The sequence below is a fragment of the Suncus etruscus genome, chromosome 5 (assembly GCF_024139225.1).
Source record: "Suncus etruscus isolate mSunEtr1 chromosome 5, mSunEtr1.pri.cur, whole genome shotgun sequence".
NCBI classification, from domain to species: domain Eukaryota; kingdom Metazoa; phylum Chordata; class Mammalia; order Eulipotyphla; family Soricidae; genus Suncus; species Suncus etruscus.
Genome location: NC_064852.1, coordinates 99,876,266 through 99,894,361, shown reverse-complemented (window position 1 = coordinate 99,894,361; position 18,096 = coordinate 99,876,266). Strand labels below are relative to the sequence as shown.

The window sequence follows — 18,096 nt, the reverse complement described above, 5'->3', positions numbered from 1 at the left end:
GGATGTGAACTACCGTCCTTCTGCATGCAAGGCAAATGTCCTAACCTCCATGCTATCTCTCCTGCCCCTCATTTTTTCTTAACATGATAGCTCATTTTATTGCAAGACAATAATGGCCATTCTAAATGCTAAGGAAACACATACATACACAGAATGTCTCAAATACTTGATACTTTCTTACAGAACAACCAACCATCTAGTTGAAACACTTGCTATAAAGGTTTTCTTATAAGAGAAGTTTTCAAGACTCCTTTTTCAGCTTGAAACTCAACTGTGCTCCAGACTAGAGTCCCTTATTTATGCTATGGATTTTTAATTTATTTTCTCTTATTTTATGTACACTGGTTTTTTTTTTGGCTACAGTGTATGATGGATGTACATGAAAAAATTTATCTTTGTGAAAACAATGATAGTTTTTTAATTTAAAGAAAAAATATTTTATACAAGTTCATTTGAGTTATTGGGGTTAGGTTTTCAATTTAGCAATTAGGAGGTTGACACCAAATTAAATTCAAAATGGTATTAAGTGAAAGAACTGGTTAATTGGCAGACTTTGCTGACTAGGTTATACAGGAACAGAACAGGAGGCAGTAGAACTGCTTGGTAATGGAGTGGGACATGTAAGGTTTTTATAGTTTTATGATCAATAAGAATTGATATCAGCAATTTCAAAATCATAAAATAATCAATGTATTTTCTTCCCTCAAAAATGGTAGCTAGTCAATATTTAAACCCAGTCAGCAATGAATAATGTAAATACTATGAGAATAGGTGACCCACTTTAAAAATAAATAAATGTTCACAATACATTTGGTAAAATTATACTTTCCTGCTTACAGATAATAATTTTATTTTTTATGTATTATAAACTTTTAACTTAAGGTTTAAAATTTATGATAAAATTATTTTTGTTTGAGCTAGTAGGAATAATTAGGTGCTGAGTTCTATTTATTGACCAGGAAGTTTTTATTCATAAATATAGGGCATAAATTGAGTTTGTTCTTCAGTTTGGAGTGAGTTAACCTTTTTATTTATATATTCCATTTTACTTTATGAGGTATCTCCATTGTCTTTGAACATTCATAATTGTATATTATTCTGAATGCTTTATCTGAACATAAAATTAAAAAATTGAGGTCATTCAATAAGCATCAAGCATTTTCAATTTCAAGGAAGAACATGTTAGAGTCTTTGTGAACAATGGAGATAAATTAAGCATATCTTAAATGAGCTCAGCAAAAAGGGAGAAAATAATATATGTCAAAAATGGCTAGAATACAGAAGAGAATTTTAAAAGTCTTTAGGTACTGTACTATAAATACTAAAGTTCTGACATAAGAGGATTTTCTTAGTTCTGGCATTAGGAGACAGCTACCTAACATCAGTTTTCTGATTCTGAATCTTTGAAAGATAAATTTTCTATGGAAAAAATATTAAAAGTGGAGACATAGGGAAGAGGGTTTATAGTGTCATGTGTTCTACATATTTATTATTCTATAGTGTCACATTCTTTGACAAGAAAATCTAAGTACAGATAAAGACAAGAAGTAAAGAGATGATTTATGAAAAAATTCTTGATTCTGAGAACACCAGAAGCATGACCCAACACAGACAGACATGATTTTATGGAATCAGGTTCTAAAAAATACTTCACACTTTAGTATGAAGTTACTTGAAAATAAAAAAAACATTGATAATGCAAATTGATATTCCCATCACCATTTTTTTTTACTGTTTTGGGCAATACTTGCCAGTACTCAAGCATTACTTTTGGCTCTGTGCTTAGGGATCACTTCTTAGAAGGGCTTAGGGTCTATTGGGATTCCAGAGATTGAATCTGTATCAGATATATCCAAGACAAGTACTATCACTCTAACTAAACACACCAAATCTTAATATCTATCTTCAGCAATGATCACCTCTAGGTCAACATACCACTGTGTTTTGGCAGGAAGAATGTATACTGTCTGTCCCTGAAGACAGTGCCTTCCAAAAACTATCAATGTTCTCTACTACTTTAAGTTTTGTTTCATTTGGGGATCTTGGAGTACTTTTAAGTAAACTAGGCCAAATAGAGAAAGAGGATTCAGGATATATTAGCTCCTCTATATAAAGGAAACCATGTGGTGCAAGGGATTAAATGGTGTTAAATGATCATATTTATAAGGCATAATTATATGAAAGTCATAAGTTTAAATTGAGATATATTTTAGCTGTTGAGGTGTAGATATCTTGTCATCCATTCTACCTTAAATATTTTAGTTCATGGGACTGAAGAATAAAGTATACAAAAGAGGTAATTTGATGTAGCACTGAAAAATATCAACTGGGAATCATAATAATAGCATTTGAGATGTAGATCTAGCACTTTCTGTGTGGCCTTGAGTAATTCACTTAAATTCTCTAATATTGAATTTTTAATTTTAACTCGTATGTAAACCCTATGCAATGAATTGTTTAAAGTATCTAATTTAAATTATATACATAGTCATAAGGCACTTGACACAAAGTAATGTTGAAGAAATGATGACCTTATAAGAGGTAGCTTCTTATTTCTAGTAAAAAACATAGTCACAGAAGCTTGAACAATAATATATATGTATATTATATATAACATATAATATATATTCTGTGAGACAAATAATTTTCTGAGTTCCCATTACTTAATAACATACCACACCAAAATTTAGGCACTCTAATAGAATTTATTTTTTATCTTATTTTTATCTCCTCGTTCTGTGGGTTTGCATGACTAAATTGGATAATTCTTATTCAGTTTTCATAGAGATTGATATGATTCTTACACACACACACACACACACACACACACACATACACACACACACTGAGCTACTGCTGACTGGCAAGTAATTTGGGTCAATAGAATTACAAGTGATCTCTCTAAGTAGTTTGAACTTCCCAAGACTAGTGCTGGTTTCTAAAAGAGAGCATCCAAAAGTAAGCCTTCCAAAAACTCTGCAGGAAAGTGCTTGTACCATCTGAGTACCAGCTGTGCTGTTGATAATCTTCTCAAAATTTTTTTCTCCTGCCCTCCTCCCCCTTTTCTCTCCCTCACCTTCTCCTTTCTCATTGTGTTTTATATTTCTAACATCTCAATTAAAGTATACCTACTGTATTCACTAAAACTACAGATATAAGTCTACCAGGACTGCAGAAAGTGACAAAATAACCTTTTTTTTTTTTAAAGTGGCATTGTATATTATCATGTCGTATGAGGGATACTGTCCTAAATGGTTCTTCCAGAGGTAATAGCACAGCGGTAGAGTGTTTGCCTGCCTTGAATGCTGCAGACCAGGGATGAACTGGAACGGAGCCAGGTTTGATCCCCTGCATCCTATATGATTCCCGGAGCCTGCCATGAGTGATTTCTGAGCTCAGAGCCAAGGGTAACCCCTGAGAGCAGTGGGTGTGGTCCCAAAACAAACAAAACAAAACTTATATGGTTCTTCCAGGAAAGCTACTAAGTAATAAAGACTAGCCTCAATAAGTAGAAAACTCATCAAAATCTAGTCATTTATTTCCATTTTCTTGTACATTTATTTACATCTCACTATTCTCTCTCTTTTGTTCCTACATCCTTATTCTCCTGTGTGCTTCAGTCACATCATTTATAGCAAAAAGAAAATAGTAAATAGTATCTTCTTATGGGAAATTGCCCTTTAAATGCAGGCCAAAAATATGGGCAGTATTTTGAAAAATCATGTTAGGGCAAATACACTCTTATGGGCTGCCAGACTTGCAAGGGCTCTCACACAGATAGTCTTGCAGAGAGAATTCTTCCCAAAAGAGAAAAAAATATTCCCATACTATCAAGACTATTGCTTATCTACCGTATATTCTCTTTGACCATGTCTACACTATAGGTATTCCTTTGTTCTTTGTATGAATTTATTTTATAGTGAATATGGCCACAGGGAGGAGAAATATAGAGGTGGAATCTAACAGAAGTCCACAGAAACCTTTTTGCTCAGCTGTTTAAGCGAACTTCTTACCTGAATAAACCAACATGTCTGTCTCACTTTTCATGACTTACCCTGTGGGACAGAGATCAAAGGTGCCAATCCAACTAGCACTATTGTTGATATCAACCATTCCTTCTCATGGAGTTAAAATTATAAAAATAAATATGGAATGTGCATATAGTGCTTACAACATTCCTAATATGTAATGGGTGTAGTATTTGTAACTATTTTTCTAATTTGTTATAAATTTAATTCTCTGGGATTATGATTAAAAAATTAGTTTTATTGCCTTCATCTCATTTTTGTGTTGTTTTTTCTTCCTTTCCACAAAATGTTTTTACTCAGATTATGTCCTAATTGCCTAAATCAGTTGATATTTTGCATTGCTGCATTTTAAATACTCTATAACCCTAGAAGAGATAGCATTCATGCTATGGCAGCTAATAACAGCCACATAAAATTTTTCACTTTGTAAGCATTGTTAAATACCACACATTTAAGGAATAATTGTACAAACCAAAGCAGAGAAACATGCTACATTTATTATGACAATTTTCCAGCAGATGGCAGTAACATGTTCTTGTCTTTAAAAAAAAAAATCTGTATATTTTGATAACTTTCTGACAGGAAGAGCAAAGATTCTTGACAGGTAGATAGATATCTTTTTTTAATTATTACAAATATGTCCTGTGGACTAGAAGTACCCTCCTTCTGTTATTTTCAACTACTTTTATGAAACAATCTTCTATTGGCAATCTCTCAAATAACAATGAAGTTGTTTTGTCAGCTACACTTGGGAGCGAATTCACGTGTGTACTTGGATAATTTAATAGACTATTAAAACTAACTTTATTTTTAATGAATCTAAAATATTTGACTCCAGTGCAAATTCTTTTGAATTCTAGAAAAGTTTTGCTTGAGATCATTATCCTTTTTGTGTCATGGAAAATTCACATTCACATTGTCAAAAACTGAATCACTTCCAGTCAAAACGCTTCTAAAATAAATTTGAAGGATTACTTTAACAGTGAGATATCTTTATTGTTTCTAATAAATTTTCTCTAGAAAGTTTAGTTTTTGAAAAAAAAATTTGGCTTTTGGGCCACACCTGTTGAAGCTCAGGGGCTACTCCTGGCTATGCATCAGAAATTGCTTCTGGCTCAGGAAACCATACAGGATGCCAGGGATTGAACCCAGATCTATCCTGGATTGGCCACATGTAAGGCAACCACCCTACCACTGAGCTATTGCTCCATCTCCTAGTTTTTTAAACTTTTTGAAATATGTAAAGAGAAATGCTTGTATGTTTGAAGCATCACCAGAGTCTTCTATTTAAAACATCCTCAAAATTGAGAATATGAAGGATAATTGATACACTAGGATATTATCTCATGACTTAGGACAGGGTTAGAATAAAACACAAAATTTCCCTTTTTCTCTTTGTGATACTGACTACATGGTAAAGACTATAACTTGAAGTGCAGATGCATTATCAAGTAACTATATGATGTAAGCAATTCAATGATCAATTCTCAAGTAATTTGGAATCTAAACCTCCACCATTAAAATTAAAATATACAAACATTATGCTAGATTTTTCTCTACCTTTCATTATAGCCAAAACCACACTAAAAATTAAGAAACTTGGAAACATCTCATTATCTAACATAAACCTTAGCATAAAGCTATAGTGACCAAAACAGCATAAAGATAGACTCACTGATCAATGGGATCAGAATAAAATATCCAAAGATAAACTTCATAATATATGACCAGCTAGTTTTTGACAAAGGAGTGAAGAGCATGGATAGAATTAAGACAGCAAAAGTATTGAATTTGTTGGAAAATTAGATCACCACATAAATTTGAGTAACCCCATGAAAAAAGTAAGCTAGATCCATAGCTCACACTTTACACAAAAGACAACTTGAAGTGTATCAAAAATCTTGAGATAAAACCTGAATCTATAAGTACATTGAGAAATATACAGGCACAATGCTCCAAGACCTTAACCTCATAGACCACATTGGCATACAATGCCAATTGCAAAGGCTACTAATCAAAGCTAAACAAATTGGACTACATCAGACTAAAAAGATTTGGTCAGATAAAAAAAAAAAACATTGGCTAAAAGTAAAGTATAGCTAACGGAATGAGAAAATATATTTTCACTCAATACATAAGATAAAGGATTGATATCCAGGATATGTAAAGTACCCACAAAGATCATCAACAATCTACAAAGCTCAATAAAAATGGAGAGAGGAAATGAACAGATGCGTCTCTGAGGAAAACCAACAGAAGGCCAACAGGAACATGAAAAAATACTCAACATAATTTATTATTAAGTAAATCCAAGTGAAGAAGACAATGAGATATTTTGTTATACCAGTGAGAATGGCACATAACAAAATTATTGGGAAGAATCTGTATTCATGAGAATGTGGTAAAAAAGGAACTCGCATTCATTGATGGTGTTAATGTTGTCTGGTCCAATTCCTATGGAAAACAGTATGTAGGGTTCTCAGTAAACTCAAAATTGAGCTACCATATGGCCCAGCAATTTCACTTTTGAGTATCTCAGCCAAGGAAATAAAATAGTCAGACAAAGGGCAAATGCACACCATTATTCATCACAGCACTCAGTACAACTAAGATTTGAATCAACCTAGATGTCAATGACAGGTAAGTAGATCATGAAATGTGATATAAATACTTACGATTTTAGGCCAGAATGATAGCACAGTGGTAGGATGTTTGCCTTGCACAAGGCTGACCCAGGATAGACCTGGGTTTTATCCCTGGCATCCCATCGGGACTCCCAAGCCTGCCAGGAGCAATTTCTGAGGGCAGAGCCAGGAGTAACCCCTGAGTGCTGCCAGGTATGGCCCAAAAACAAACAAAAATAAAAAAATACAGTTTCAAGGAATGATTAAATAATATAATTTGCTGCAATATATATGAAACTAGAATATATTGTGTAAAATGACTTAAGCCAGAAGGATAAACATAGGATTATATCCCTTATATATGTATTTAAATAAAAAGGTTAAAGTTTGAAATGATTTAAATGGATTGTGTGAATATCACATGGACCTAGTGAACAGGAAGAATAAAAGAAAGAGAGTAGAAGGAAGAGGAAGAAGAAACAGATGAGAAGGAAGCAGAGGCCAAGGGGATTCAGGTACATCAATGGTGTTAAGGAATGATAAAGCTAAATAGCCAAGCCACAGAGTTAATGACACTGAAATTTAGATAACAACTGATCTATCAAGATGGCAGGCGGGGAACTGGGGAGGGAACGGGGAATATTGGTTGAAAGAATTTCACACAGGTGTTGATAATTGTGCTGAGATATTGTATGTTTGAAATTGAACTATGAATAACTTAGTACATCATCGTGCTTTAAGAAAATTTTAAAAATAAATATTTTAAAATAGCTACAAAAGGAGGAAAGTCTCTGTCTTTATTTGGAATAATTATTCAGAAGAGACTCCTGTAATCTCAGAGTCTTGTAATTGTTCATTAAGTAATTTATATTTTCTTCCATCCTTTTGTGTCTATTTTATTTTTCCACTTTCTTATCAGTGCTGGCTTGTATTTTGTCTTGTCTATAAAGGTCTCCCCCTAGGAGATTCTGCTACTATAGTTTCTAGTCTGCTTTTTAAATCCTTCAATTCCATTTGTGCTGAATATCCCATCTGCTAAAAAGAGATCTTTGAGTCTCTTGACTTTATCATCTAGCAATTTCTGAATTTTGCTGGGAAGTGCTTGCTTTATTTTTGTTACCAGTTTTTGAGTGTTGGTTTTAGGTTCTCACTGACCATGCTCAAGCATTTTGATGGGCTGAGGAACTTGACTAGATTTTTGTCCCTATTTGTGAATGCAGATGAGTTTCTTAATTTCCTAGAAAACTAATTTTTTCTAGATTTGTGGATATTAATGGTAAAATAGTCCCAGAAAATTATATACTAGTTATTTCATTGAGTTAACTGAGATTGAAGGCTGGATACTGTCTGAGAAATAGGAGTGTCACATCTCACCTTTCCCAATATAAGAGGTGTATGTAGTAATCTTACTTTTGAGTTTATAGGTGGATATGAGATGGGACCATTCCTTATTATAGAATACAATGGTGCAGGGCAAAAGAATGTGTACCAGATTTGCAAGTATGTGACTGCATGGCATTTCAGGGAAGGGAGTGGCAGGTTTTAGCTATAAAGGACAACTGCCTGTGTTTAGAGGATAAATAGACCTAAGTTTGGACAATCCCTGCCCTAAGGATAGGATATGTGGTTCAAGAGAGAAGAATGAAGTCTCTAGGCTTGCATATGTGTGGCTGCACAGTATATTAGAGTCACATTTTAGAGCTTTTGAACAAATGAGGGTAACTATTACTTTATTATGTTTAAAGATGAGCTAGAAAATGGTTGAGGATATTGATTATATTTCTGACATCTGGTCATTTAAACCTATACCTTAATTATCTTTATATTCTCAGTGCCTCAAATAGTTCTTAAACTATTTAAAATATTAAATTATTGAAAAATTAACATCACTTTAAACATTTTGAGTCAATGAAAGATTAATGTAGAATAGAATGACTGTTAGGGATAGATAGGTTGTACTGATAGGGGTTAATAAAGATTTCTAGGATAGAGGCTGGGACAAAGGGTTAGAATATTTCAAATAATAGAATTGTTCATTCATGAACCAGTCAAGAGTCTCTTTTTTCTTAATGAAATAGAATTCATTAAGTGAAAGTTTCTTGTTCTGTCTGCTGTATTTTGTTCATTTCTCCTTTCTTGCCTTCTCTTTATTTTGGCATAAAAACATCCTACATTTATCTATTTCAATGTTTTATTTCTCTAAAGGCAAAATCTGCTGTCTGGGAATGTGTATGCACTAGAACAGCATTTTAAATGTAAACATTGCCAAACATTTTTATTTCATATGTCCATACTCATCTTCTCACACCAATGACCTCTCACTCCTGTTCTGTACTAAGCAAACAAAAGGAAATAATAAGGAAAACTATGTTTTCTTTCCTTCTTGAAATGCTAATAAGATATTCTGCTATTAAAATTCTGCCATTTTCTTCTGTAAAGTAGAATTTTAACCATTTAAAAAAATGTCTGGATATTTATTACAGAAGCTAGGATATTTGACTTGCACATAGATCACCTGGAATTGATCCCACTACCATATATAGTCCTCTGAACCAGACCAGGATTAATCCCTGAGTGTTTACAGGAGTAAGTCTTGAGCACTGCTGGGTGTGGGCCCCAAAACTAACAAATAAAATCAATAAAAACAATGTAATGTTTCCTTCCAGCATTTTTTTTTTTTTTTTTTTTGGTTTTTGGGCCACACCCGGCGGTGCTCAGGGGTTACTCCTGGCTGTCTGCTCAGAAATAGCTCCTGGCAGGCACGGGGGACCATATGGGACACCGGGATTCGAACCAACCACCTTTGGTCCTGGATCGGCTGCTTGCAAGGCAAATGCCACTGTGCTATCTCTCCGGGCCCTCCTTCTAGCATTTAAGAAGTACACATTTATCTTCTGATGTAATAAGTGCAGCTTGTTAAAGAAAGAAATGTATATTAATAACAATAGATTATTCACTTTTAAGTCAAACTATTTTTTCTTAATTTTAAGGTGTTATGAAGTTAAAAAAAGTATAAAGATCATTAAGATATATTCTCTATTTAAATGTTATTCAAGCCAGAACTTCCACCAATATTTCTAAACCTACTTCACATTCAGAATCATTGCATTCTCATCTTTTACTAAGATATTCCCTCTACTTTCTTTTTTTTTTTTTTTTTTTTTTGGTTTTTGGGCCACACCCAGTTGACACTTAGGGGTTACTCCTGGCTATGTGCTCAGAAATCGCCCCTGGCTTGGGGGGGGACCATATGGGACGCCGGGGGATCGAACCACGGTCCTTCCTTGGCTAGCGCTTGCAAGGCAGACACCTTACCTCCAGCGCCACCTACCCGGCCCCCCCTCTACTTTCTTAACCTAATAGATGTATGGCTTTCCCTTCAGGACATCAAAATCTGTATATTCTTATATATATTGGCTTATTGTTCTGTCTTATCGTGCCTCTTCCACTATATTGTTAAAATTCTGTTCATTTAAGATTTGTGTCAGTAGAGTATATTCCCTTTTCTATAGTTATTACTATTTGTTTAATTTAAATTAAGATTCTGTCATTTACCGGAATGCTTGCTTTGAATCATCACTGAATAATCTTCAAATTATTTTAGGACAGTTTCATAGCTTCTGAGTGCCTAGTTTTTCTTTCTTATTGACTTTTTCCTCTTTTACATCTGTTCTCATTTTGAGGGTCACTACTCTAGTAACTATTAGCTAGTATAATCATTCTCTTCCAGAATCACCAACAACCATTCCAGTCACCTCTCTTTTGAACTTTTTGTTCCAAATATTCAGAGTACAAAGGTTCTTTAAAATTACCGTCATTCCAGCTATTGACAATTTTTCTATCTTCCAATTCATCTTTTTTATCTATCCTTTTAGCCATCATACATTACATAATAATATATACATATATATATATATATATATATATATATATATATATATATATATTTGGTTTTTGGGTCACACCCACTGTGCTCAGGGGTTACTCCTGGCTTTGTGCTCAGAAATCAGTCCTGGAAGGCTCCAGGGACCATATGGGATGCTGGGATTCGAACCACCCTTCGTCCTGGATCGGCTGAGTGCAAGGCAAATGCCCTACCGCTGTGCTATCTCTCTGGCCCCATACATGACAATTTTTAAATAACTCTGTTACTTCTCTCTTGATAAGAGTCTCATTTCCTGGTTCTTGGTCTCTCCTGCTACTTAACCTAAAGAAAAAGTACATTTTTATAATTCCTCTTGAGGAAACTTTACCTGAATTGTGGTTAAGCAATTCACTTTTTCAAAACCTGAAGATCTATAGAAAACTTTCAAAGTCACATAACAAGGTAATCACTAGCCCTGAAAATATATTAATCAATCTTATAAAGACTCCTAAATCTGCCAGTACCATGATAATCTAACTGCTCACTTCACATCTACATCATATCAGCAATGAAATTAAGCTTGTTCTTCAAATATTCCTCCCATTTTCACCCTGCATTCTAATACAGTAGATATATGACTTCATATTTTCCTACCATCGAGTACACAAATCATCTATTTCTACATTAATATCACCTATTTCCCCTCACTAACAACAGGAATGCTTTATGAACTCTCTTTGGATTATGTGTTTATCCATACTTGGTGTTTTATCTTCTTGCCCCTCTAAGAATTTTAAACCATAAATTTTCCCTGGCTGTTCTGTCCTGTCAAGCTCTATATCTCTCCAAATGGCTTTTCTACATATGCCACCTTCTATCTTTGAAACAAACTAAGTAAACCATCTCTCAAGTTATACTGATCTATTGTATCTGCTTGCCTTAAATCTAAACTTTCAGAAGTGGAAACACTTACTGTAAAACATTCACTTCAGTCTAGCTCCAAACCCATTTTAATCTCACAGAAAGAATTCAACAATTTATTTTCATGTTTCTGGTTTTGAGGGTATATTTAGATCCTCATATAATTTTTACTCTCAGTAAGAATTAAATATTATTAAATATAACATCTAGTAATTCTGGTTTTCTCCCCTTTCCCATATTTTTCTCCTCTGCCCTAATATTAAAATCCAGCATATTAAAGGCTTTATCCCTTGACTATTGATCAGATAATTTTAAGTTTACTCTACTTCCTTTATTTAAATTATTAATAAAAGGCAGATCCACAAATTATTCTCTAAATTTGAGGATTATGATCCCACTGCCCTTCTGATATATTAGTACCCAGGTATGATCTCTCAAACCAACATTTTTTCTGACAATTCTCTGATATTATTTAATGGCATAAAAGTCCACTTAGTTATAGATCATAAGAAAAGGTGAACTTTTTCTTTATTTCTTTGCATCTCTTTCTCTGCATGCTCTTTCCCTCTTCTCTAATAGTTTACCATTAAGTAGACTTCTCTCTATCCCTCTTAAAATCCTTGTCCAAAATGGTCATTGTTAACTTAGAATACTGCCCAAAACTCTACACTAATCTTTCAGAATCACTTTTGGCCTTTTCCCAGTCCAGGTTACTATAAATCAGAAACTATATTTACTTTCAAGGTGATTTGACAGTATCTAAACATAATTTGGATTGTTCTAAATTGTGGGTAATACTATTGCATATATTTGTTAAAAATGAAAAATATTACACAAAACTATAATGCACACTATATTTTTCTCATAAAGAATGCTTTCCTTCATGCATCAACACAGGTTTAATTATGGCATCCCATATGGTCTCCTAAGTCCACCAAGAATGAGTCCTGAGCCAGGAGTATCCCCTGTGCATCACAAGGTGTGTCCCCTAACAAATAAACAAAACAAAAATAGAACAAAAAACAGAGATAGTACAGGATTGTAGCCACTACTTGCCCTGCATGAAAGCCAACTCTGGTTCAATTCCTCAAATACATGTGGTTTCCCCTAGCAATGCAAGAAGTGATCCCTGAGCACAGAGGTAGGAATATGAATCCTGAGTTCTGCTGGGTGTGGCCCCAAGCAAAGAGAATAGAAAATAAAAGAAGTTATCTGAATCAATATGTTAATGGCTTTAGGTTGACTAAATCTGTTGATAATTGCCTTAGGTTCTGCAGACCTAATTCTGTCCTAGACACACATTTACATCTTTGTTACAAACAAGCTTATGTAAATTTTTTTCTCATTCATCTATAAAGGCAAAGAAGTAAATCTATCCTGCCAGGTAGTTCCTTAGACAGCCTCTAATTCTGAGGCCCACCAGCTCCACAATCCTCAAGTGCCAAGGACCTGCAAGGATTCATCTGAGTTTTCTTTCCATCAAGGGTATTCAGTACCTTCTATTTAGTTAGGTACCATCTAGTCTTCATGTCAGTGGAGGATATTTTTCCCTCGTAGGTCTGCATCGCCTTTCTACTTAGTTTGTTATAGATACTCCAGGTTCATTTATCTCTTTTTTTCTGATCAGCACATAGTTATATGAGCATATTGATTTACTTGCTATATTGCTCTCTGGACAGAGGAGTGGGGAATGTGTTGAGTTACAGCTGCTGGTTCAGGGATCACACATGGAACAGTTCAGGGACCCATATACTATGAGAAAGATAAAATATAGAGCAAGTGCCTTACCCTTTCTCTGTATTATCTCTCTGGCTCTTGCTTTATCTATCAATTTTACTCTTCCTCACTAAACTAGAAACTAACAAATAAGGATTTTTTTTAATTTTATTTCATTTTAAACTATAATTCTCTTTGCATTATTGATCATTGTTAAATGTCAGTGAGTGACTAAGTCTCTTCATATAATATATAGGAAAACTTAGTCTCAGACTTACAAAGTTTCCTGAATAAGAACATATAGCAAATAAATAGTTACAGGCTGACTTGAATGCTAGATTTATCAACTTCTGATTTTCCTCTCTTAACGATACTTTGAAATTTCTGTAGAATTTTTTTCACAGTGAATTTTTGGTGGACATAAAGTTTGTAAAACAGATTAAAAGATATTAAAGCAAATAGCACCTTTGAATAGGGACTGTTCAATTCAACATCATCTAAGAAGTCTTTCTACATGTCTACATAGTTCCCACCATAACATGATATTCAAGATACTTAAAAAATTATCTCAAGGGATTGGAGAGATTGCATGGAGGTAAGGTGTTTGCCTTGCATGCAGAAAGACTGGGGCTTGAATCCCGGCACGCATATGGTACAATGAGCTTGCCAGGAGCAATTTCGAGCTTAAAGCTAGGTGTAACCTCTGACTACTGCCGGGGGTGACCCCCCAAAAAATTATCTCAAGATACTTAAAAATTTCTTCATAATGACATCAACCTAGTGATCAAGGTTAGAAAACAGGTTTTCTATATTGATATGTAGGTGCTCTGAAGGATTTCTTCTTTATCAGTAAATAATGAAGTCTAATACTTGTCAATTTAAAGTTAAAAATAACAATATGTTCTAACCTAGTGTTAATACTAGCTGGAAATTTGCTTAAACAGTATTATCCATAATATTTCCATACTTTATTTCTTTCCATATAAACTTGAAAGACTGAACCTTTCACTTTATCAGCATTTACCATTTACCAAAACAAAATATTTCTGAATGAGAATTTTTACTATTAAAGAATCTCCATTTCTCTCTCTCTCTCTCTCTCTCTCTCTCTCTCTCTCTCTCTCTCTCTCTCTCTCTCTCATCAGTGTTAAGATTCATATTAAATTGCAAAGCAAAAGATAGCAAAAATTAACCTCTATTTCAATGGCAGTCACTTCTTGTAACAGTGGGAGATGGAAGCAAATTAATTAAGCATTAGCTCACTCTAGTTAAGTACCTCCTGCCCACATGTTATAGTTGGTCTGGCATTGTGTTTCAAAAAGTAAAACATCATTAGTGCTAATGAGCCTTTGGATTTTAAAATAATAGTTGGAAACACTATTATTCAAAGTCTGTAAAATATTAGAAGTAAAGTCATGACAAAAATAAATATTTCTTTTTTTCTAACATAAATATTTTAGTTGAAATAAAATTCCTATATTAGAAAATAATATAACTCATATATTTTATAGTTGGGAGTATTTAAAGATTACAGTAAATGATTAATACATTCTTTTCATTTGCAATGATTTTATAATATACAAATATTAATATAACAAATATAAAATTAGAAGCACAACTATGCAAAATATCTACAAGTTATATTCCAAAACTCTACCTTTTCCAGTCATATTATAGTTGTAGAAAATATCCCTACCTAACAAAATATTGTAGAACATTTAGCAGTCTCTCAACAGACATTTTTGTGACCATACATTTAAACTATACCAAAGCAATCTGTGCTTCATCGTATCATTGTCTGAGTGACTAGTGTTTAGAAAATATGATGGGCTGGAGAGATAGCATGGAGGTAAGGCATTTGCCTTGCCTGCAGAAGGACGGTGGTTTGAATCTCAGCATCCAATATACTCCCCTGAGCCTGCCAAGAGCTATTTCTGAGCGTAGAGCCAGGAGTAACCCCTGAGCACTGCCAGGTATAATCTCCCCTTACCCCCCAAAAAAGAAAAGAAAATATTATCTCAGGGAGAAGAGATACTACAGTTGGAAAGAAACTTGCATTGCATGTAGACAAATTGGATTAGATCTCATCATCTCATATGATCCCATGAGCACTACCAGGAGTGATTATTGAGAACAGAGCCAGGATAAAGTTAAGAGCATCAATTGGCATGACCCAAAATAAAATCAAGTAAACATAAAATATACACTTATATTTAAAATATGAAACTTATAAGTAACTATGAAAATATTTTCAACATAATACTTTTTTGGCCACACCCAGTGATGCTCAGGGGTTACTTCTGGCTATGCTCTCAGAAATCGCTCCTGGCTTGGGGGACTGTAAGGGCCATTGGGAGGTGGAACTGAGGTCCATCCTAGGTCAGTCAGTGCTATCGCTCCAGCCCCTCAATATAATACTTTATTAAATAAAACACTTTTGCTATTTATCAACACTGATTATCAGGGAAATAAAAATAAAAATGACAGCGATTCGACTTGATCAATGAAAGTGCTTAAAACAAAATAGGGCAGAAACAATTAATGCTGAAGGAGATGCAGTATAAAATGAAGTGCTTATTCATTCATGCTAAGAAAGTAAATTGGTTCACCTTCTATGGAAAATAGTCTGGACACTTGTCAAAAACTAAAAATAGAACTACCAGATGAACACATATTTTCACTCACAGAAGTCTATCCCAGGAACACTAAACCATTCATTCAAAATTATATATGCAACTCTATGTTCATTGCAGCACAATCTAAGTTAACCTACATCTTGAATTAATCCAAGTGCTCAATGAAAGATAAGTGGATAAAGAAGTACTACATCATATGCATAACGACATGCTAATAAGTTATAAGAAAAGATAAAATCTTGCATTTTGCTACAGCATGAATAGAGCTAGTGGATGTCATGTTAAACAAAATATGTTAGAAGGTTAAAAACAAATACCAGAATATTATCTGATTATATCTGGTAGACAAAGACAAAAAGCAAGGAAATAGACAAATATAATGAAAGCAAATCCTAGACTAATGATAGAGCTGAAGTTACCAAAAAAGCTGCGAGAGAGAGTGGGATTGGGGACCAGTTGGAAGGATGGGAAGTGAATGAGAAAGGTTATAGGATAGAGTTGAAGAGATATTAGTAATATTTTGGTGATGCATAAGGTACAGTAACATTGTACAACTAAGTGTAAATATTAGAACTATTGTAAATAGTTGCTGCACTAATAATAAGAATGAAGTTTATTTATATCTTTATAAATGAAATACTACATAGCTGTATGGAAAGATGCAATCATGCAATTTTGCAGCAACATAGATGGAACTGGAAGCTATTACGTTAAATGAAGTAAGCGAGAAGAAGGATATTTACGAAATGATATCACTTATATGTGGAATTTAGAATAACTGCATGAAGAAACACAATGGTGTAAATGGTAATTCTCTTGAATAGCATTGGCTCCAGAGTATAGAGGGGAGAAAGAACAAAACTGAATGGAAGAGGAGAAACAGAAATATGAAAAGATGGGGTCAGGGCCCAAGTAGTCTCAGGTCCATTGGTAGTGTTAAAAAAGGAGACAACTAATTATCCAAGCCAAAGGAAACAAGTAAAAAAATAGACCCAAACTTCAACAATCTAAACTTAAAATGAGCCTGATATGTTGGCAGACTGGAGGCAAGGATGTGGTATGGAATGCACGTGGGGAATATTGATGGAGGGAGGTCAACACTGGTGGTAGGATTGGCCCTCATTCAGTGTATGTCTGAAAGCCAACTATTAAGAACTTTGTAAATCACAATGGTTTCAATAAAATTAAAATTAAAAAATAAAATAAAGTTTAAATGTGCTTTTGCTTCTTAGTGCTGGCTCATTTATTTATCTTTTACAATGTCTTATTCAAAACAATTAGTCTGGTTAACTAGTACTATTAGATGATATTATTCAAATCTATAAAAATAAGTAACACTAGACATTTTTGAATTATCTTTTCTACATTTTCCCCCTTTGGAGGCCTTTTTATATCTCCAATGCTGAGTTGTTAAATTAAAAAATTAATTCCACAGTCTTAAGAATTGCCAAACTGTAATTACGATGGTTTGGTGGTTAAATCGAGTTGTAATTTGGGAGATATATAATTACTAATATTGCCATTAAAGGGTGAGCACGGCATTAAAAATAAACTCATTTCTTTCCCTCTTAATTATATAAAGTCAATATATTGCTATTTTCCTTAAACCCTCATGGACATTTCTCAGGACTTAGGAAGTTGCATCTATTATCATACATTACTGTATATTGTGACCCCTATTTCCACTCTTTTTTTATGAGAAAAAAAAGTCATATGAAAGAAAAGTCATTTCAGAAGTGGAATTAGTAGCAGAAAAGTAAACTGTGTGTCAAATATGTGCTTACAATATTTAGTAGAGTTATCAAAATTTCACCCAAGGCATATTGAAAATGATTGCGCATGAATCCCACTCTTCCCCCACTTGCCTTTTAAAACCCTTGAAAACCACATCTGTTCCCCACTGATAGCTTTTAACGCTCAATCCTTTAATGTCTTCTAACAGGAAGTAGAAATTGAGAGAAGTTTATGTTCACCAACATTTCTGAGATACCCTGGGAGCCAGTCCAATGATTCTGTGAAAGACTCAATAAAGAAATACGAGAAAGCATCTTTTGACAAGATGTCTCCTGGAAGTTACAGCCACATCACTGAAGGTTAGCATAATTTTATGATGAACTAACTATCTTGATTACTATTTTCTACAATGTGAGTGATTAATAACAATATAAGGATTCTGCTTATCATTTAGAGAAAAGAAAAGAATATAGTTTAAGAAATAAAATTCAGGAAAATAAATAGATATTTAGAATGCTCTATCATTAATATATATTACATAGTTAGCTAAATAAATGTATTCTGATTCATCT

At 33.8% G+C, this 18,096-nt stretch overlaps 1 protein-coding gene across 2 annotated transcripts in view; it reads left to right on the top strand.

Moving 5' to 3' along the window:
* The window catches only part of XIRP2 (xin actin binding repeat containing 2), a 331,046-nt gene that overhangs the window by 165,395 nt on the left and 147,555 nt on the right, over positions 1-18,096 (top strand). For both annotated transcript variants that reach the window (XM_049773369.1, XM_049773368.1), the window contains exon 2: positions 17,733-17,883. In XM_049773369.1, coding sequence (XP_049629326.1) covers positions 17,733-17,883 — 151 coding nt within the window. The remainder of the gene's footprint in view (positions 1-17,732; positions 17,884-18,096) is intronic.